Source organism: Pteropus alecto, unplaced genomic scaffold, assembly GCF_000325575.1.
Source record: "Pteropus alecto unplaced genomic scaffold, ASM32557v1 scaffold40, whole genome shotgun sequence".
Classification (NCBI taxonomy): Eukaryota; Metazoa; Chordata; class Mammalia; order Chiroptera; family Pteropodidae; genus Pteropus; species Pteropus alecto.
Window position 1 is genome coordinate 19,691,087 of NW_006431919.1, and position 21,044 is coordinate 19,712,130.

General features: G+C 53.2%; 2 protein-coding genes across 2 annotated transcripts in view; one reads left to right on the forward strand and one right to left on the reverse strand.

Annotated features, from left to right (window-relative positions):
* Positions 1–11,901, forward strand: part of BAIAP2L1 (BAI1 associated protein 2 like 1) — a 44,738-nt gene extending 32,837 nt beyond the window's left edge. The window contains exons 7-13 of the mRNA XM_015585240.2: positions 328–495; positions 2,871–2,955; positions 4,625–4,823; positions 5,438–5,515; positions 6,216–6,384; positions 9,575–9,612; positions 10,104–11,901. Coding sequence (XP_015440726.1) covers positions 328–495; positions 2,871–2,955; positions 4,625–4,823; positions 5,438–5,515; positions 6,216–6,384; positions 9,575–9,612; positions 10,104–10,179 — 813 coding nt within the window. The 3' untranslated portion in view covers positions 10,180–11,901. The remainder of the gene's footprint in view (positions 1–327; positions 496–2,870; positions 2,956–4,624; positions 4,824–5,437; positions 5,516–6,215; positions 6,385–9,574; positions 9,613–10,103) is intronic.
* A 192-nt stretch (positions 11,902–12,093) lies between these two features.
* BRI3 (brain protein I3) overlaps positions 12,094–21,044 on the reverse strand; it is a 15,516-nt gene continuing 6,565 nt past the window's right edge. The window contains exons 2-3 of the mRNA XM_025043100.1: positions 20,392–20,494; positions 12,094–12,526 (exon numbers count right to left, since the gene is read on the reverse strand). Of these exons, the coding sequence (XP_024898868.1) occupies positions 12,394–12,526; positions 20,392–20,494 (236 nt within the window). The 3' untranslated portion in view covers positions 12,094–12,393. The remainder of the gene's footprint in view (positions 12,527–20,391; positions 20,495–21,044) is intronic.

Sequence of the window (21,044 nt, forward strand, 5' to 3'; positions counted from 1 at the left end):
GGAAACAGATTAATACAGACTGCTCCGCCCTTTCAGGTATTGAACTTGTTCTCAATCATTTGCAGTCCTTGTATTAGTCTTAAACTCTGTATTCACATGGAGGGAGAGGGTAAATTCCTTTAGAACAGGAGCCTACAGCCATCTCAGCAAATTAGATACCTTAGATACTCACAGATGTTTAAACTACTCACCGAATTTGCCTCACGGCTCCCCTACTTCTGGTGGTAAGCCAGTAGTACATTATCAGTGATATTAGTTGGTGTAATTTTTGTCAGTTCTTAGAACAGTACACATTTGCCTTTAGTTTTGTTTCTTTTGGACTTTTAGTCTGCAGAATTACTTAATTCCAAACTGCCTAGATGGCAGGAAACCTGTAGAGATGCCACCAAAGTCCCAGAGGAAATCATCAACATGATAGAAGAAATAAAGACCCCTGTCTCTACCCCAAAATCTGGAACGCCTCATCCTTCACCAATGATCGAGAGAAGCAACATGGTAGGTACCAGTGATCTCTGAGATTTCACTTATGTATTTACTAGTGTGATTTGGGCCATATGCGCACAGAGAACCAAAGCCTTTTCTATTAGTGGAAATCACGGGTCCTCCTCATTTCTCCTGAGGCCTACCATCTCTCACTTTTACCCACCACCTTCAGATCCGGAGTCAGCTGTGCAAATGTTTTGTACTATGCACTGTTGTCTTTGTTTTAGAAATTTTATTGTTACTGTTTTTAATTGCAATGATTCCAACTTTATAAGTTTATCCTCAATGAAGAAAGTACAGGTGTCTTAGAGAATAGATTGGCAAAACTCTGACGTCATCCATCACAATATAAGGCGCTTTAGTAAACACCAGTCACCGAAGTACTCAAGGTAATGGGTTCGAGCACTGTCGCTTGCTCTTCTTGGATCTGGGCCTTCCCCCTCTCACAGACACACGTGGAGATTTGGATCCAGCAGATAGTTTAGGCACAAGTCCACGCTGGCTCTGAAATGACAGCCAAAAGATTAAAGAGCAGCGACAGCCGACAGGATAGACCCGTAAGTGCACGGGAAGCGAGGGACGGTGCTGCCATGGGCCGAAGTGAGACGGAGTCTCTAAAAGGCCGTGGCGATGAGAACAGAAGGAACCCCGGCCCGGGGACAGGCAGGCAAGGCTTCTCCAGAGGGGGGCAGTGAGCTCAGGGCCGCGGGGTCAGCCCTGGGAGACAGCCTGGCGTTTCTCTGTCGTCGGGTGGGGTTCTGATTCAAGCCATCTGGGCCGGTCGGTCCCTTCCCTTTGTCTTGTGCTGAACAGCGGGCTTTTGTCTGCTGGCCAGCACAGCGTGTTTGGACGGAGGCGGTAGGGCACCCTCCTGGAGTGTCTTCCCTCTTCCCCACCTCACCACGGGTACCTGTGGTGACAAGAACAGGCAAAATACAGACTGTCACATACAGTAAAAAGAATAGGGGCTGCCGCACACATGAAGATAACCAGGAATCACTGAACAGGTCAGGAAACAAGCACCACAAAAAGACGCACCACAACGTGAAACAGAACGACCACTGCTGGAAGCAACAGAGCCAACAGGGCAGAGAACTAATCCAGAGAGAACGAAAAAATAGTCCATCCACAGAGAAAAGTCAACTAGAGATCTTAGAGATTGAAAATTGGATTATTATGTATAGTTAAAATGATATGTCTAGGATTTCCTTCAGAATAATCCAGGCACAGGAGATGATGGATGTGGCATACATGACACAACAGTGGCCAGCAGTATTTATCGTTGAAGCCAGGCGTTGGATACATGCGATTTATTGTGCTATTCGCCCTTCTTTTGTACCTGTTTGAAATTTTTCTAAAGTAAAAGTTTGTTTTTCATTTCTCTCTCCCCCCTCAGAAAAGAAACAGACAAAACATAACAATAGTTGAGCTCATTAGGACAATGGAACTGCTTGGAAAATTAAGCCAAACACTCTCCCAAAACACGGTGCAAAAACAGGATTTCTTTTAAAAATCAGGAGGATAAATATAATGTTAGACCAGTTGAGACATGGGCGATATGTAGATTCAGCTGCCTACTCGGCATCACCACCGGACGTGTAATGGAGATCTCACGTTCAGCTTGTCCAAAAACATAACTGATTTTCTCACTGAAACCTGCTTCTCCAGTCTTTCCCATCCAGTGAATGACAACTTCAGGCTTTCCAGTAGCTCAGACACAAAACAGCAGCTCTCCTCCCTCTTCTCTCATGCCACAGTCGACCCATGGGCACACCCTCCTGTTTTGACCTTCAAAACACGTCCCAGGTCCAGCCACCCCCGCCCCGCTGCAGCTCTAATGAGGTTCCTGCAGCTAGCCTCTGCCTGGTCTCTCACACGCAGCCAGTGTTCCTGGATAAGCGGGAAAGACCAGAATCTCGACAGGTTGCAGAGTGTTAGGGACAGAGAAAATTCTGAAGACTTCTAGGGAGGGGGGACATAGATCACTTAGAAAGAATAGAGAATCCCACTGATTCTAGGTTCCTTATTAGCAAAACAAGATGGTAGAAATTAATGGAGCAGCGCACTCAAAATTCTATGGGAAAATTATTTCAGATGTAGAATCCTATAGCCAAGTTGCACTTAAGAGAGAGGCTAAAATCTATAGAAACAGAAAGTAGATTAGTGGTTGCCGGAGGGTAGGGGGAAAGGCAGAAACAAAAGAGAGAACGAAAAAGAATGTGGTGGCATTGAAATAATTCAGAATGGGACACCTAAGACAACTTTGGGGAGAAAGTGGCATTTAAAGCATGTAAAACAAAACAGCCCTGGAAACCAATATTCAAATAATAAAGACTTTTTCACAAGTTGGGAAAAATTATGACACCCTTTCTTAATATTCGCCAAAGGTGCCCCCAGCTCCTTCAGCCAGAGCAAATACCAGCCCTTTGATTGATATGTTTAATAACCCAGCAACAGTTGCACAGAACTCAGGTAAGATATTTCTTTTGAAATACTTTTTTAAATTTTTCAAGTATCTAGATACATGCATTGTGAGGTAGAGATAAATAAGCTCGTCCGGCAGCACACTTCCAGCCTTGGCTGGGGAAACTGACACCTCACAACAAATAAAGGTCTAGGTCTATGAGAAAACCGTAAGATATTTTATAAGTGGCACCTTTCTTTGATACATACTAATTCTATATACTAACTGATGTTTACAAGAGTAAATCTATTGAAGGGTATTATTTTAAAATGGGATATAATGTACAGAGAGCTTCACACCACGGCGTATGTTCCATATTTGGTGACAATTATAATAAAATTTCAGTTTTCAATAAAACAAAGTTCACGTGACAAAACTATGGTGGTTGATCTTACCACTGTGCATAGTTCGAATTATAATCAGTGATTTTCATTGTCTCTAACAGCACATCATGCTTTCTACAGACTTAAGTTCTCACTGCTTAAACTCCTTAACTCTGTAGATTCTATTTTAATAAATCGGGACCAGTTAATTGTTTGCAGACTCAACTCTGCCTACAGAGTCTTTGGCACCCAGGACCCTTGAGACTGTCATAGTAGCTGACCCGTCTCTGTGTGGAGTGTCTCACAGGCCCCTTCATATGAGCCATGTGCTGGAGAGCCCCTGGACTATAGCGTTCACAGCTGTCGGGGAAGAGATGAGATTTTCACAATGGCAGCTGGCAAGATATAGTCTGTAGTCATTTGCCTTTGAAGGAAGGATTATAAGTTCTATATAATGTAAATGGAAATATATAATGCTGTGTGCATCCCAATTCTTCGATGACCTACTGAAAAAAAAAAATGAGAATAAAAACTAAGTGAAATTTGCTGGTGGATTCAACACCACTGAGGTAGTGGTGTGTTAAGGAGATAGCAAAGTTTATATGGTAATCATTAAGAATCTGTAAGGATAAAGCAGAAAGATCTCGCATTGATTTAAAGTGAATACTTGGTTAGCAAAATTTGGGGGAAATCTCCATTCCAATTTTTTTTGAGTGGTGAAGTATCAGCCTGTATCTGAATTGAGACATGAAGGGCACAGCCAGGGCTGCACCAGTGCGGCCCACGTCTGGCTCCTGGCTCCACCACGTGCTAGCCGAGATCCCCGGCCAGTCACTGGACGAGGAGTGCGGACGGGCACTTGGGGAGGGCTCGGTAAACGAGCTTGCCCTCACCACGTCCTCACCACACTCGGGAGAAGCCAGGCAGCCGCAGCGGCGAGAACCTCTGCATCCCAGAGCCTGCCCCCTTTCCTTTGTGACCCAGGTCGTGGGCAGTTTGCCTTGATGCCTCCACTGCCTCGTGATTCATTTTGAGGTGCAGGGGAAGGAAGAGTGTCAGGCCGTCTGCTGGCGGAGCGGTTTGCCTCTCAGCCACCCCGACTGAGGCAGTGCGGGTGACGCCCGGCATGGCCCCGGGGACCCTCCTCTGTGAGAGACCTCGGGCCCTGGCTCTGCCCGTGTTCCTTGCAGCCCCTGTCCATCCAGGCAGGGACAGCGGTGTGGAAATAGAACGCGCTTGGGGTCTGAGGAAAGTGACTGCTGGCAGGATGGGAATCGGGGGTGTCTGGGGCCTTGCATGTCGGAACTGGCCTGAAAAGCCATCATTGCGTGTTCGTTTTCAACCGATTCTTCAGATGATCCCAGTTTACAGCGATCGGTTTCTGTTGCTACTGGACTGAACATGATGAAAAAGCAGAAGGTAAAAACCATCTTTCCACATACGGCCGGCACCAACCAGACCTTATTGAGCTTCGCACAGGGAGACGTCATCACACTGCTCATCTCGGAGGAGAAAGACGGCTGGCTCTACGGAGAACATGACGCCTCCAAAGTGTGAGTCTCAGGGGGCGAAATCGCGCAGCTGTCGTGAGGCCAGCACGTCAGAGCTCCTGTCTTTCCTTTGAGCCCCAAATAGTCTTTGTGGACATACGAGCATTTTAGCCAAAGTTAAGGTCACAGTTTATACTTCTGGTTTAGTTAACTGCAGTTACTCTGTCCCACGCCATTTTCTGCATATATACACACAGATACATTTGATGCATGAGCAGATCATTAAATCATATGAAATCACCTCTGAAAGTAGGTTTAAATATTCTCGTTTTTGAAAAAAGTGACTGCGATTTCTCAAGGATAAACTGCATATCAGATCTATGGCAAGAGTTAGCACATAGTTTACGTGCCAGCTTCATCGATTCACCCATGAGAACGTGCACAAGCCTTACTTGCAAGTAGGTTAAACTGGTTTTGTGTAGATTATTCAGCTATTAAATAAAACCAAAGTGGAAAAGACTAAAAGGGAATCCAAATAAAATCAGTGCTATCTATAAAACACGTTGTGTAAAGTGGTAAAACGAACTGGCCTGCCCGAGTTGTCCTTAGTGGGTCACTGTCCACTTGTCTGCGGCTAGTGCCACAGCCAGCCCTTTTCTCTCACTCTTCACACGCAGGAGGGGTTGGTTCCCATCGTCATACACAAAGTTGCTGGAAGAAAATGCAAAGGAGGCGGTGAACGTGCCCTCCCCAAGGTAGGACTTGACCGGGGCTCACGTCTGCCAGGGACAGAAAACATGACCTGTTTCCGGGCATGTCAGAATTCTCTGGGTATGCATCGAACCCCACGGGGAAGTCCGGAGCCTGGGCACTAGTAAGCAGGAGATCGCTCGTGGCTTGTTTCCTTGTGACTTCCATTTTCCATGGAAATGATTTTCCTGTCTGTGGTGAGGCATGCCGCAGACCCACTCGCCGGCCCTGTCACGGTCCTCCACCACCCACTGGTGGCTACGTCCCAGGCCACATCTCCCTCTGGTCCTACTTAGCAGCCTTTAACACTGGAAACACTTTTTTCGAAATGTTCTCCTGCCTTGGTTTCTTGGCATTGGCCTTGCCCTTCCCCAGACACCCCTTCCAGTCCCTTCCAGACCTCTCGTCTGCCTACTCACTGCTTAATCGGACCTCAGTCCTTTTTCCCTCTCTCCTTACTGGGCCATCCTGTCAACTCCCGTGGCTTGAGTTACTCCCCTGGGCTTTGCTTGGCACCTCTCATCCATAACCCCTAAATCTGTACTCCGACCCCGCTAATAATTACATCGTATTGTGTGTTCTGTCATCTCCTGCCGCACCCATTTATTATTCATCTGTTGTAGTTCTGGCCACAGATATTTAGGATGTTTAAGTTTCGGGCGGCAGGACCTCCTCTAACTTGTCTTCTCCCGTGGCGGTGGTCAGCCCGGCACCAGTGAGGAGCATGAGCACGGTGGACTTGACCGAGAAGGCCTGTGCTGCCATCGCCCTCCCCCCGCCCGACTACTCGGAATGCCTGGCCAGGGGCACGGACGTGTCCAAACCTCCTTCTACCTTTAAAGCACCCGCGTCCAAGCCGGAAACCGCGTCTCCCGTGAGTACGGCCATATGGCGTGGCATCCCAGTGCCTGAGTCCTGCGTAGTGGTCTCTGGAGGGATGTAGGGAGGTGGTGACCCTTGGGAGGGGGTGGGCGCTCTCTGCTGGCCCCTCTAGACCCCCTTCTCTGTCACGTCTTCCAGCTTCCTCTCCCTTAACTTCAGTCCTGTTTTATGTTATCTGTAAGTGGCGATTTACGGAGTGAGTCCATCATATGCCAGACTGTTCGGTTTTCATCTCTCCTTGCTTTTGGTAATGGCTGTAGCCTTTAGTCATTTCATCGTTTCCCTGCATTCTCTTCAGTTTTTCATCTTGTTTTCTGAAGGATAACCTAATCCGTATGCTAAAGTGTATGCTTCGGACCACATGCTGTATAAACTGTGCGTGTGCATTGTCTTTGATCCCGAACTCTGTAAGACAGTAGACATGCATCAGTGCTTTGACAGCAGTGTTTCTGAGCACCAGGCCCTGGTGTGGGCTCCGGAGATACACAGATGAGCAGAGGGCCATCCGCCAGTAGCATTCTTGTACCCCGGAATCAGTCCCTCAGTCCCGAAGGGGCTCTAGATGGCACCTGACTACCTACAGCAGAGGACTACTTCTCTGAGGAGGTGACATCTAAGTTGAGACCTGAATGGCGAGGAGCCCACCATGCAGGGGTCAGGGGGAGGAGCTTCCCAGACAGAAGCAGCAAAAAGTTTAAAGCCTTGGGGAGGGTGCAAGCTCGAGGGACAGGGAAGGTGAAGAGTCCAGGGTGGCGGAGGGGTTGAGGGGGGCTCTTTTTTTTTGTTTTTCAACATAAATTATATGATGGAGGAGGAAGGATGAAGACCAGGGAGACACTGAGGAGGCAGGAGCACGTGTGAGGACGCGGGGGGGGGCGCAGTGGGGGGGGCTGCCCCGGGCGTTGCTGTTCGCCCACGCCCAGGTGCCAGGCGGCGAAGCTCGTCAGCGGACGGGGCTCCGCAGAGTGGGGGGCACATCTCATATGAACTAGGTGTTTTGAAGGCCACGCCCTGGGCCTCCCAATGCGAGCTGTCCTCACTGGGTGGACGAGGGCACTGCCACATCTGGCCTGGAGGTGCCCTTCACTGAAGAGAGGGGAGCATGGAACGCCGTACAGGTTTTGAGACAGTGGTCAGTTGTGACAACAGCAGTGGGCTTGGTGAGAAGTGTTAAAGGGGAGACCTTTCTGGAAATGTCCTACTTTTCATAGTAGGCATTGAAGAATGCACTAAACAGAAGGGCACACTGACTCTCCACGGAGCAGCTGGTGACCAGCACCAGGTCACGAGCCAGGACGTGACCCACCCCCAGCCGCCGCCCCCCAACCCCCACCCCCTCCGAGCTGAGCTGGGCTGCGTGTCCTTCTGTGGCATCCAGTGGTTGTGGGGCGTTGGCTGATAGAAGGTGGTTGCCCCGTCTGTGGACATTCGGACTGTGGTGCCCATGTGTGTTGCTTGAACGAACCAGGAGTGCGCTCATGGGGGCGCGGGGCGGCCCCAGGACCCGCCCACGCTGCGGTTCCGGGCTGTCATCTCAACAGATGTTGTGCCCTCCTCCTTCGCAGTACAAGTTGTTGCTTCTTGTCACTTTACTTTCAAGGATGAGACATTTCTCTTCCACCTTTGCTTCTCTGCAGTGTTGTGGGCTAAGCAACCCAGGTAACGCGAGGGGGCTGGGAGGGAGGCCCTGCGGGAACACGCGCCGGGGTTTGCCTTGAGGACATTTGGGGGGGCGCTCTCAGGTGGGGGTGTTTCTGGTTGCCAGTTCAGGTGCGGAGTGCTCCTCAGACCTGATATGTGTGGTGGGGAGAGACTTGTGCCCGAGGAAAGGCAAGAAGGGGTGGTTTCCAGTGAGTGTCACACACAGGCCACGGGCTTGGCAGGAAGTGCACTTCCCAGGCCAGGACACAGCTGCCCCTCCCCCTGGTCCTGGCCACAGGAACCTTTTCACATGTGTGCTCCTGTGCCTCCCAGCTCTGGCGGCTCTCGTTCTGAGCTTTGAATTTGAGGCGACACGTTAACGGGTGGGACTGTGTGTCAGGCATCTGGTGTATTTTTTAAATAAGTTAGAAATTAAACATAATCACATGCTGGAAGTCAGAAGTGCATGCTCTGGGGCCGGCGGACGGAGCTCAGCTGGGCCTGTCGGAGGAAACCATTAGTCCCTGTTAGGATGCACTGAGGAGGGCTGCGGTGCTCCCGTGAGAAAGATACTGCATCCAGACTCTGCCTCCTAGGTGCCCCATCGAGGTGACTGACCTTGCTGACCTACTGCCCACACCCCGCCCCCGTTCAAGATGTGAGGTCCTCAGGTCCCAAGACAGCAGGTGCAGGCCTGAAGTGGCCCATGTCCCTCGCCCTCCCTCTGCCTTGAGAGTCAGTAGGTCCAAAACCCAGTAGAGGCCAGAGGAGCCCCAGTGTGACCTTCAACCCCGGCCGGAAGCCAGGGAAGCTGTCTGGTCTAATTCAGAGCCCTGTGTGCCCGAGACCACACGCACACTGACCTCTCCAGGCGGCCAGTGACTTCTTAGGACAGCCAGAGCAGACTGAGAGCTGATTCCTAAAGCTGCCAGCTCTTTGGAATGAAGGCAGACACTGAGTCCCGGCCACAAGGGGAGACCCCCCAAGTCCCTGGGATGCAGATGAGGCCCAGCGCTCCCTAAGGACTGCCGGGCACCTGCAGGGCTCGGGGTCCCTAAAGGCAATGCGGTGTTGGCACGTTCGTGTGCGCGCTTCCTCCTCGAACTTCCGGCAAGATCTCTGGGTAGCAGTGAGCACTCATCTATGGGCACCAAAACCCAGCAAGGCTTTAATTACCGTTTTTCATGGCATCATTCAGGAGTGGGCTCCCCAAAAGCCAGCTGCAGTCACTAACTAGTTTTGCAACTGAAAGGCCAAGGGCAAGGGGCAGCAGACCCTGCCAAGCTTTCCGAGTCTGAGACGTCCCAGCACTTAGGAAGGGACCCTCACATCTTTTCAAACGTGTTCCCTTCTTGCCATTATTCTTTCAACTGACTTTACAGATACCTGGGTCATCTCAAATGAATCGAGACTCCAGGGCACTTTTCACCATTTGTTGCTTTAAACAGTCCCTTGTTTTAGGTGCCTTTACCTTTGGGTCTTATTTAAAATGTCTCAATTTCACGAGCCTTCCATAAACTTCACCTTTATCTTTCTCACAGAATAACACGAATGGGACGGCAAAGCCTCCTTTCCTCAGGTATGTCTAACTCTCCTAAAGCCCTTTCAAGCTGGAAGTTGCCACCTCCCTGTTAGTGAGTGGCCTGTAGTGTCCCCACGAAGGGCTTGCCTCGGTGCACAGGAGACACACGCCTGTAGGGTCAGGAGGCCGCAGCCACCTGCGCTCATCACAGTCCAGGGAGGCATGCACCTGGGGCCAGAAGGGCAGTCTCCTGGTCACATGCTGCATTTGGTGGCTTAATAATCCAGCCCTGGTCCTCTGTGGCTCTCCCACATAACACGTCTCCCACCCCCGCCCCCCAGCGGACAGACTGCAGAGAGCAAACTGCAGTTCTGTCACAGGCGGCATGGAGAGAACTGCCAGAGTGAAACTGTCACAGTCAGCAAATGCTGTCTGGAATTTATGTGAGCTGTAGAATTTCACAGAGCACGGACAGTAGTTTTTAGCGCTTTTAAAATTAAATTCCCATCTTGCACTATTTCTGCAGACATTTTTCTTCTTCCCCACAGTGGAGAAAACCCTTTTGCTACTGTGAAACTCCGACCAACGGTGACAAACGACCGATCGGCACCCATCATTCGATGAAAAGACAGCCACGGGGCTCTGGCTCTTCTGTGTTAAGTTCTCACTCGCGAAACAGTGGGTAGAGTTTGGTGTGGGCTGTAGCTGTCGTGCCGCTTCACCAGAGCACACCTGATTTAAAATGTCTTCTACTTGAGCAAATCAATGCATTTTCTCAATTTCACATAGTTGGGGTTTGCACATTGTCTTTAAGATAAATTAATTTAGTGACCAAGTCAATCATTTAAAATTTTTCTCAAAAAATAGTAAATTTGGTTCCAATCCTTACTGTATCACTTTTTAAGTAGTCTGATTATGTTTTAAGTAGCCAGGATAAGGGACAGTCAATGCTTTCACAACTGGCTTTCTGTACCTGAATGAGAATGAGATCAGTTTTGTTTTATAAAGCACCTGCTCTGAAGTAGCATTATGACGTTTATGCTAAAGGAACATTGTGTAAGTTTACATCTTAGCATGCAAATTATTTTAAGCAATATAAATTATGGAAATATATAAAATTTAATTTTTTAACTTAAAATTTTTGTTTAATCAAATGCAGAGCTACCCAGATGGACAAATCCTAAACTTTCTCATGATTTAGACATAGCTGTAGAGCACCGATAAACTGTGCCTATCCCTATCACAGCCATGACATTTAGTACTTGAATCAACTTTCCAGAGTTACTGAATTTGGTAATTCTGAGTTACCAACTGAATTGACCAATGAAAACCCGCCAGGCCAAAGCAGTACACGGGTCTGGCTCACACGTGCATCTCGGGATTCCACGTGCAGAAACCGGGGTGCTCTCGCTAAGCTTCCACCATCACTAAATTTACATCTCTTGGGGTCCAAATTTCTCCACTTTTCAACCAGGTACTGACTCGTGAACAGACCGATAAAGCCAGGAGGACCCTGTGAGCCTGGGTCTGGTGACTGGGAGGGTCTGCATCTTAGCTGAGACCTGGCCTCCGTGGGAGGAGACTCTGAGCAAGTGGCCAAACGCCTCTGGCTACCAGGGATTTAGGCCCCATTTCAGAGGAGTGGAGAATTGTGATTAAAATTCACAGCCAGGCCAGGCACTGTGATGTAGGCAGGGAAGGGGGCTTGTTGCTGATCATAGCATTTGCTCCTTCAGTCTCCCCATAAATACTATTTTTCCTAAAAAAGCTTGAAATTGATCAAGGTCAAATGCAGGTATAACCAGTGTAAGTGTATGATGTTTCAGGTTCATAGTCTTATCCTCTTCCTGGCTGGGTCGGCTAAAGACTATGTGAGGGCTCCCCCAGGACCGACTCAGGCAAAGTGCAGTTGTCAAGCAGCACACCTGTCTTGAGAAAAGACCCTCCAGTCAGCGAAGAAACCACAATCAAATTCAGTTAAACTTAGGGAAGAGCAGGCTTCACAGAAGCCCATTATTTTCAACAGGGGGAGAGAGAACACGGTATAAGTTTTAGAAGCGAGAGGGGTGGGGGAGTGTCACACCCTGGCCCCCCAACCTCTAGATCCCCACCCACTCTGGGGCCTTCCAGCTTTGTTACAGGGTCACACTGGGCCTGGACTCTTGGATCAATTTGTAGACCCACCTGACTCCCCCAGCCCCAGGCTACACCTAACAGAATGTATTACAGTGGTCACTTACCTGCCTCACAGGATGGGGAGGCTTGCCTTGTCCTTGGCACCGAGGTGCATGTTCTGTAAATGTCAAGGTATTGTTTCATTATAATAATAAAAGAACTCGAAAACATTTTCTTGAGTTTGAAATGCCAACAAGAAATAACACGAGACCAGCGCTGACCACGAGTTGCAGTGTTGCAGCGAGGTGGTGTGCATGTGAGCTGTTGTCTGTTTTGTTTGAAATAAGTTTGAAATTTTCCAAACAGAACACTACTTCTGTGAGTGGCAGTGTACAAATACTGAATAAGCAGAACCAGGTAAACAATGGTATGAATTTCATTTATTTAAAACAGTATTTCTCACCTTTTCTCACCTTTCTCAAATTGAAGACTGCAAAAAATAAAAGCAGTGCTTTATTGAGTTGTCGTTAAACCCCGGGAGCAGTGTTGCTGCGTGTCCATACTCTGTGACCCCCGTGCCCGGGACCCGGCCTGCACGTGCCGAGTCTGTCCCACCTCCCTTTACAAAACAGTCCTGAAGCGGAATCAAATAAAGCTCCTGTACACGACATTTACATCAGAGAAAGCCAGCTGGGTGCAGGAAAGCCAGGTGTGCTGTTCCCTTTAGGTAAAGGTTGCTCCACAGTTAGGGCATCTTCGCTTCCTCAAGGCGAAACAGCAGATGAACCCAAAGGGGAACAAGATGATGGCCAAGAAGATGCCCAGGAAGGTGAAGGAGTCCTCCAGGACCCCGACTCTGTGGAGAGAGAGGGCAGCACTCGGGTTAGGGCCCTCGGCCTGATGTCCCAGCGGACCCCTGACCCAGAACCCCTGGCCCCTCGCACACAAAAGCAGAATGACGAGGACCCCTGGTGCCTCAAGGTGACTGTCTGCAAAGACGGCCCTTCACCCTGCCGGGCGTGGCTGCATGTGCCACAGAGAGGAAGACGAACGACTATCAGTCACCACTCAGAAAACGTGAACATCACTACTTACAAAGGCAAGAACATTCAGTTACCATGTAATCTGCTACATTTTCTTTACAGAAGAAGGAAATGCTAGTTCCTATAAAAATCCTTGCATCTCTGAAAACAGCAAGACCAAGAAAACCACATCATTTGAATGTTTTTTCCCAATGTCGAAAAGTTTTACAGTCACATCTCCCTAAAAGGAAATTCCAAAAATAGGGATAGAGTTCAGAATTGTTTGCTTTTTTGGGGGTGGGGGGAGCCGATTTTAGTTGAAAGACTTAAAATAGCCATGTCTCGCTTACCTTGAAAAAATTTCATCTCAAAGCTGCTGCTTCCGGAAAAAGTCAAGTTCACCTTTAACACGCACAATATATGATACCTAAGACACCTAAAGAGCATCACCCAAATCACGTGCCAGTGAGTGTAGGTGCAGGAACCTGAAGTCACCACTGTTGCTAGGGTCATTTTCAAAGGCCCCAGAAATGGGAAGCAGGAGCCACGTGCTCAGCTCCACCCCTGCTCCTTAGCCTACTTCTGGAAAGCTCGGTACAGAACTGAAATTAAAGTGAGACCCGCAATAGCCAGCTCAACCAAAGGAGAAATGTGTCACTCCCAGGAGCCAGAGAAAGCCAGCCGGACCAAGCTCCTCCCTGGGTGGCCAGGGCACCACCCTATGACCTGAGGGCCTGTGGCAGGCAAGACACTTCACCAGAATTCATCAGACAAAATAAGAAAAAGAGGGTTCAGAGTGCGCCTGTCCTGAGGTGGGAAAGGGCCTGGCAGGAAGCAAGGTCAGGCCAGGGGCCTGATCGCCTCTCCCTGCTTTCAGCAAGGAGACCCCGAGCTCACCCTCGCATTCCCAAAGGGGAGGACCTGTCACCAGGCCCCCAGAATGCCCATTCCCATGTCCCCCAGCCTGTCCAGCCCAGATTTCTCGATCTTTCTGAAACCACTTTATCCATTCCTATCCTTCATCGTCAACAAATGCTGCTAAGGACCCCAGATGCCCACAATGCCCTGCAAGCAGCTGCCACTCCCTGTTTTGCCCCCTTGCATGGAGAGAAGGAAGGTTCAGCTTAAAAGACAAAAGAGCAAACAAGTGTCAAGGTGAAATGCATGAACTGGGCTTCCTCCACGCAAATGCTGAAGCTGCTGCTGCTCACCTGCCCCCGGGGCCCCACGCACCCGAGCTGCAGGGGGAGCGCCTGGCTCCAGCACGCGGCCACGGGAACGGGAGCCAGACCCACTCCCTGCTCCGCCGGCATTTGTAGGAAAACGTACCGAAGAAGTCTGGGTTTCACCTGCTCAGATAAAGGCGAACTCAGTGCCCACCCGCTTGGGGACACTGCCTAAAACACTCCTAAAAAAGGACACAGGACATGCGCTAGAAGCACTTCCCAAGGCGCTCATCCTGAAACACTAGTCGCCCCTTGATGAGCTCTCCGGTCAGTCTGGGGAACCTGCCTCCCCCCCGGAGTCCCAGGGATGCGTTAGCTGAGGACAAGCTCTGAGAAGTCCGCAGCGAAGACGCCGTGAACCTCTGTTCCACCCCGTTTCCCAGGCCCACAGGCCTGCTGGCACGGAGGCCAGAATGTGTCGGCGGTCACCGTTTTTCATAAACACAAGGTTGTAGGGCCACCACCACACAGTTCCTCAGCCCCACCCCCGGGGCTGCCCCCTGCCCCTCAGACTCCAGGCCCAGCGGTGGGGCCCAGACCGCCCGCCCCAGCTTTCAGGGCCCTGTCAGACCCCACTGAAAAGCACCTGAGGCCACGCCGCCAAAGGAGAGGACGGGGGCTTCAGGCAGGCCCCGACCCCCCAGCTGTGTCCCCACACATAGGAGGACACGGCTGCTCTAGGCTGGGAACACACCTGCTGTGTCCACGGTCATGGCCAGCCGCTCCTACAACTACTGATGCTCATCAAGCCACGTCCAGTGGAGCTGGAGGCTGCCCGGCGGCCCCAGACCACCTGGCGCTCCGGCCCCACACTGGCCCCACGCCGGCCGGCATCCTGCTTCCTCCACGGCTGAAAGCCCAGGAATGACATGGGTCTGCGCATCCCGTTAGAATGTCCAGTGAAAAAGCAGAAGACAAAGCAAACCAGGCCTCATACCCAGGTCATCTGTACCAGCCAAAGACCTTCCAGAGGAAAAGCCTCCCTCTGAAGGAGTTGCCAGGGTCCTCACCCAGCATCCCCTCCAGGGACCAATGAGGCCCCAAGTACAGAGACTACCTACCAGGCTGGATACTCGGTTACCTCACCTGACCATCAAAGCCGTCAAGACAGAGCCTCGAACCCAATGTGTCTACTCAAAGGCTCCAGGAGAGGTCTGGGAGGCGGCTAGGGTAGGGCCCCCCGACCCAGATGTCCCCTCAGTGCCCTGGAGGGGGTGCAGATGAATGCCCAGCGCCCCCCGCTGGAGAAGCCCCCCAGCTGCCGTGGTCTCGTGAACCCAGCCACAAGGACTGCCGTGTCACTGGTTGCTGCCGTCCTGCAGTGTCAAATGTCAACTGGCAGCAACCCCACCTGCCTCTTCCTTCACTCTGCCCAAACCCCGAAACCCTGGTCTATACCGTCTAAAGCTGGAAAGAGCCCAGGAGAGCTGGTCACTGTCACCGGGCCCTCACTGCCACGAGGTGGGGGGACTGGCTCCGCCTGCGCACTGATTCCCAGAGGCCAGGAGACCAGCCTGTGGAGCTGCTTGGCGCCCCCTCACCCCTCAAACCTGCAGTGTTTGCCATCCAGACCCATCACTTACTCTGGCCAGAGACAACAGGCAGCGAGGGCCACCACTTCTGACGCCCTCAGTATCACGAGTTTGAGACCTACAAGACCCGCCCCGCCATGTTCCTCCCCAGCCCCGCCCACCTTGCTGTCCCCCATTCAGCCAGGCCACCAAATTGCCATGTCCCCAGAAAAGGCAAGGATATTTTCCTTCAGAAATGAGGGCTCGGCAGAATCTAGTTCCTGCCAGCAAATCTGTGACCAGACCCCGGCCACCATCTGAGAGCAATGGCCTAAGCCCGGGGGACATAAGAATGGTGTCTGGCCAGCAGGAAGTTCCAAGCACAGGGTCAGTCCTTGGGTGCCACGCCTGCCAACCCAAAGACCCATGCCTCTTGACCCACAATTCCAAATGCCAAAAGCTCTGAAAGCAGAACTTTTTAAATAATATATTTGCAGCAAACTCACCTGGTGATCCCACGTGACCTGATCTGTCCACTTAATGTGAATATTCATGTCTTGCCACAGAAATATTAATGTTTTGACTACGGGTACTGCCCCAGACCTCAAAAGCAGTGCTGGCATAATTTAGTTTTTTAAAATCCCAAATCTTCTGAACTGAGAAATAGTCTTGCCCATCCTGATGCAGCGACATGCAGCCCCCTACCTGTTCCCATGGAGCCTGGGGAGGGGGGAGGGGGGATACCCTGAATAAGCATGGGGTGGGGAGACCTGCCCCGGGGAAAGACCGCGCCCTCCTACCAGCCTCTCCCCAATGGCCTGCACCCTTCTCCCCAAACCCCAAAAAGCTCCCATTAGTCGTGGATGAGGAAGTTTCAACTCTCTGTCAACTGGCTCAGAGTCCACGCTGAGCAAGCGGCTCTGGCTGTGGCTGCAGGCCCCTCCCACATTCTTGAGCAATAGGTGTGGGGGGAGGGGTCAGGGAAGGGTATGGAAGCTGCGGAAATTAGAGAACTAATTCTGAAAATGTTTAACTCCTGACTCTGACCTTCCGAGAGAAAGTGGCCAATTGATTCCACTGACATCTACTGCCCAGGGGACAGGCCTGCGTGGGCCTCCAGGATGAACAGGATAGAGGCCCGGTAGCCCACGTGTTCCCAGAGCATCCTAAGGCCAGGTACCCAACCTGGAGGAACCTTATCCTCGCCATGTCCTATATTCCTCACGACAACCCCACCCAGGCACCATCACTGTCCCCCTTACAGGAAACTGGAGCCCAGAGAACGGAGGGCCATGTTCAGGTAAGCGGGCTGCCCCACCCAGACCCGACGGACACTCGGGCAGTTAGTCAGGGACCCTGCTCCGTCAGCCCTCTGCGTACAGCCCCACTCGCTCCGCCCAGCACGGGGAGGCTCAAGGTAGCATCCAACCCCAGGAGCAGCCTCCTGGAAGCACAGCCTCCTCGGGAAAGGAGACTTCCTCCTGGTGGCCACAGGAGGAGCGGAGGCAGGGCAGGGGTGAGATGCCCCAAACACCCGGCCAGCCACCTTCAGAGACCAAGTCACGTGCCCCGCTCAGGAGGTGCCTCTGCCCAGCCTCCAGCTCTCTCGGGGTCTCCACTCCAACAGGTCTCCCATGGGGGCGAGGAGCTGCCTTGTCGGGGACTGTGCTCAGGACCTCCACAGAGCCACCGGCCACTCCAGGTGCAGCCGTGAAGAAGCCCGATGACTTGGTAGCCATGGGCCTCCGAGCCAAGAGTGCAGGCCTGGCCAGGGCAGGGGCCTGGAGGCCTGGGGTTCTGGGGGCCTTCCCCCCTTAGGCCAGCGAGCCCCACGAGGCTGTGGACATGGGCAGGGTCTGTCCTGGTAGCCTGCTTTCTAACCAGTCCGGACATAACCAACTCCCCAAGGCTGTCACATGCCCCACCTCTCATGACCCCTCTCCACGCCACCTTGTTACCCCATGCCGAGTTACACCCTCAAGGCCTGCCTCTGCCCCGGAGAACTCTCCGGGTCACCAGCAGCCCGCAAGCTGACCTCCCAGCTCACATCCTGGCCCTTGCTGCCTCGACCTCCAGGCAGCATCTGCCCCTGACAGCTGTGCCTCGAGCCTCTATCTTGGCTTCCAAGACCCTGCTTGTTCCTGGATTACCTCCTACCTCTCCGCTCACTCCCAAAACTAAATATCCAACGATACCCGCCCAATGTCAGCGGAGAGTCTGGTGCGGGCCAGGCTCTGGGCCCACCTACCACACATTCCAGCCTTTGACCCCGCTGCCCCAGCACAGCCCAGGGTGAACCTGGCCAGACCCGGGATCCCAAATCCACAGTGCTGCCACTTCATCCTGCATCTAAAGACAGCCACACCCCCATGGGAGGACCAGATCAGAGGCCCAGGGGCCTTGGCAGAAGCCCCAGCAGGCCCAGGGCCGCAGACGGAGGTGCAATGAGGAGCTCACGCATTCATCTGCTGGGGTCGAAAGTCCTGTGGCGACTACAGAAGGAAGATGGAGTCAGGCTGCCTAAGGGAGGCGAGACAGAGGCAAAGAGACAAGTGACACAGGCCTCTTATGCCAGACCTCAGAGGGAATCACAGACGTGTGACCAGCAAATTTCTGCCAAGCTGCCAGGAGGGAAAGGGCCAGAGCTTGGCAGGCTGGATGGAAAGGGCAGCAGTGCGGTCACTAACAAGTGGCCTGTCTCCCAGCCCGACCACACCACACAGACCGGCCACACTGGGCCGTGCCCTGGGGAAACCTCTCGGCTCTCCCCAGAGAGGAGCCGTCCCGGGCCCACGCTCCCAGCCAGACCACGGGCCAGCACCGCTGCAAAGGCAGAGAGGGGCCTCTCGGGGTGAGGGGCCACCTACTCTCCAGCAGTGAGGACAGGGACACCCCCACGTGAAGAGCCCGAGTGTGGGGAGAGCCCTCACTGCTGGCGGCCGGCAGCCACCCGCTCACCCCCACAGAAAGGAGGGCCTGCAGGAGCACGCGCCTTGGGAGTCTGTTTGCTCCCAGCTCGGTCCCCCAAACTTGTTTCTGAGCACCCACTCCTCCTCACTGCCTGCCACCCACCGCCCAGGCAGAATGGTGACCCCAACATAAAAGGGAAGAAGCCTGTTCTCAAATGCCGACGCCCTCCTCTCAGCCAAGTGCAAGACCCTCCCCAGAGGGCAGAGCACAGCCTGACCTTGATCCGGATTTGGCATGACTGGGGGCCAAGGCAGAAGCCACAGGCCTCCAAATGGCACAGCTCCCAGCCCAGGGAAAGGGAGGCATCAGGAAACGTTCCCCACCCGGCAGTGGCCTGGAAGCCTCACAGCCCTGAATACAGCTCAGCCTTGGCTCCCCGCCTCCACCAGCCACGCGGCCCCTGCGGCTGGCGTCCACCCCTCCGAGCACAGGGGCCTGGGCTGAAGAGAGCCTCACAGACCAGCCCAGCAGACATCCCCACCTCCCAGATGGCAGCTGGTAGCTACAAGGCCAGGATCTGAACCCAGTTCCTCCGGCAGGCTAGGCGCTGCTGGGAGGTGGCAGTCAGACGTGGCAGGGAGATGCTAGAAGTCAAGCCCAACCCCTCTGCCCTGGCACCATCCTGACCCTCCTCAGATTTGGGACATCACTTGAAGAACCCTCACAAAACAAAAACCGGCCCTTGGAGTCTTCCAGCTGCGCTGAGCGGGGGACAGAAGGGCCATGCACGCAGCAGGGCTCCGAACACCCAGGACCAGCCTCAAAGCCAAGTACAGCAGGCTTCCGTCGCCCAGCTTAGTGCAACTTCCCAGGGTTCCCGGCGGCAACCTCCACAGGACCAAGCCTTGACCCTTGCCCAGCCCAGCAGCATGTGACCAGCCTCCGAGTCCCTGCCGCGTCTCATCTCAGCCCACTCATGTGCCTTCAAACCCCAATAGCTTTCACATCCCCTCATACCACATGGAAGGTGGCATTCAAAAGTCGGCCACTGGTCTGCCACCCTCCTCACAGTCCCAGCCCTCCCCTTCACATTCTCCAAAGGCCTAAGTTGTGTCAGAAAAGATACCCTTTTCGGATTTGCAAACGAGGTCCCCTGGCTGGCTCTCCCGGGCCCACAGCCCCCGTGACTGGGTTAAGGGTGGCTCTGGGGCTCTGGCGCTTTGCCACCATCTCCATCCTGCCCTCCTGCTTCCCAGGACCTGGTCCCCCACACAGCTGCTCTTGTGACCCTGGATCATGAACTTCCCTCTGACTCCACTCCGGGCCTTTCAGATGCGCATTTGAAATGAAGTCGGAGCTAAACCAGGTTCCCAGTCCCACCTCGGAGACTGGAACTTCCTCCTCCCAGACAGGAAACACGGTCCCTGCCAAGTCTGCGCTGACTTTCCAAACGGACCAAGCACTCGACTCGGTCAAGGGCAGGGACCAGGTCATCCCTGAACTGGAATCAAGACTCGCACACGACAGGCATCTAGCCCGCCGCACAAACAGCCCTCGGACGATTCTGGCGGCTCTTCTGAGGGTGTGAAAAACCACTCCTGCTCCAAAGAACGAACTGTGGCGTTTTCGTCCTCACGCAGCTAGCTGCCCTGCTGCCCCGGTCTCCTGGCCCCCCAGCTCCTAGCAAACACACTGGCCTTCCGAGTCAAGGCTCTCCCTCCCAGCACGGCCAGCAGCCACTTCCCAGGGGAAGGGGACCTTCACCACCTTTGAGGAGCAAGCGCAGAGCGAACTCGCAGGTCCCAGAACTGGGCATGAGGCTGTCGGTCCAACTGTTAACATTTCTGCATTCCCCTCACTTGGGACTCCATGGCCCAAAGGGAACTCACCCCGCTTGCCCCATGAATCATGTTCAGTTCCCAGACTGATGAACCCACCCCCTCCCACACCACAGCTTGTCCTAAGCCAAGACTGACCGGCCCCAGCCACTACGCTTTGTAAAGCTCTGGGTGTGTGTACTCTTAGAGGCTCCTGGGGGCCCCTCTGACATACCTGCACACTGGGCAGCCGCCGACGACAACGATGGAATTAGCAGGGTACCGGGTGACATTTCGACTGTGGATGCTGTAGACCCTGGGGTGGTGAGTGGGTAGCCCTGTGATCAAGAAGGCATATCATCAAGGGGCCAGGAATGAAGATCAGGGGACTTGGAGGACCACCTCTGTCCTCTCTCTCCATCCTCTACCGCCCCCTCTAAAAAACTCCATTTCAAATACAAGACCACAGCTGCCTTCACTAAGTGCCTCCTAGGAGCTTTACTAGGTGCTAAAGTGCAGACAAGACGTCATCAATAAAGTTAATTTGAAACGGGGTTGTGCTGCGTCCCGGGAAGGGCGAGCCTAGCGCGCACAACCCCGAGGTGGGCTGAGGGTGCTCGGGTAGCGCCCAGCTGCAGAGCCCGACAACAGCTTCCTGGTGCGGGAGCTTTGCCCCCGACTCTTCCCCACGGGCCACGACTCCGGAGCCCCGCGTTCCTGGCACCGGGTCTGCCCCTCGGCAGCGCCCGGCCGCGGCTGCGTCCCGAGTAAAGTTGGTTTCGGGGTTAAAGGTCGCCATAGGACTGACTCGCCCCAAGTTTACTGGCGGGACCAAGGGCCCCGCGCCCCGTCCGCTCGGCCCGCCCCCGGCCCCGCCCTGGGCCCCTT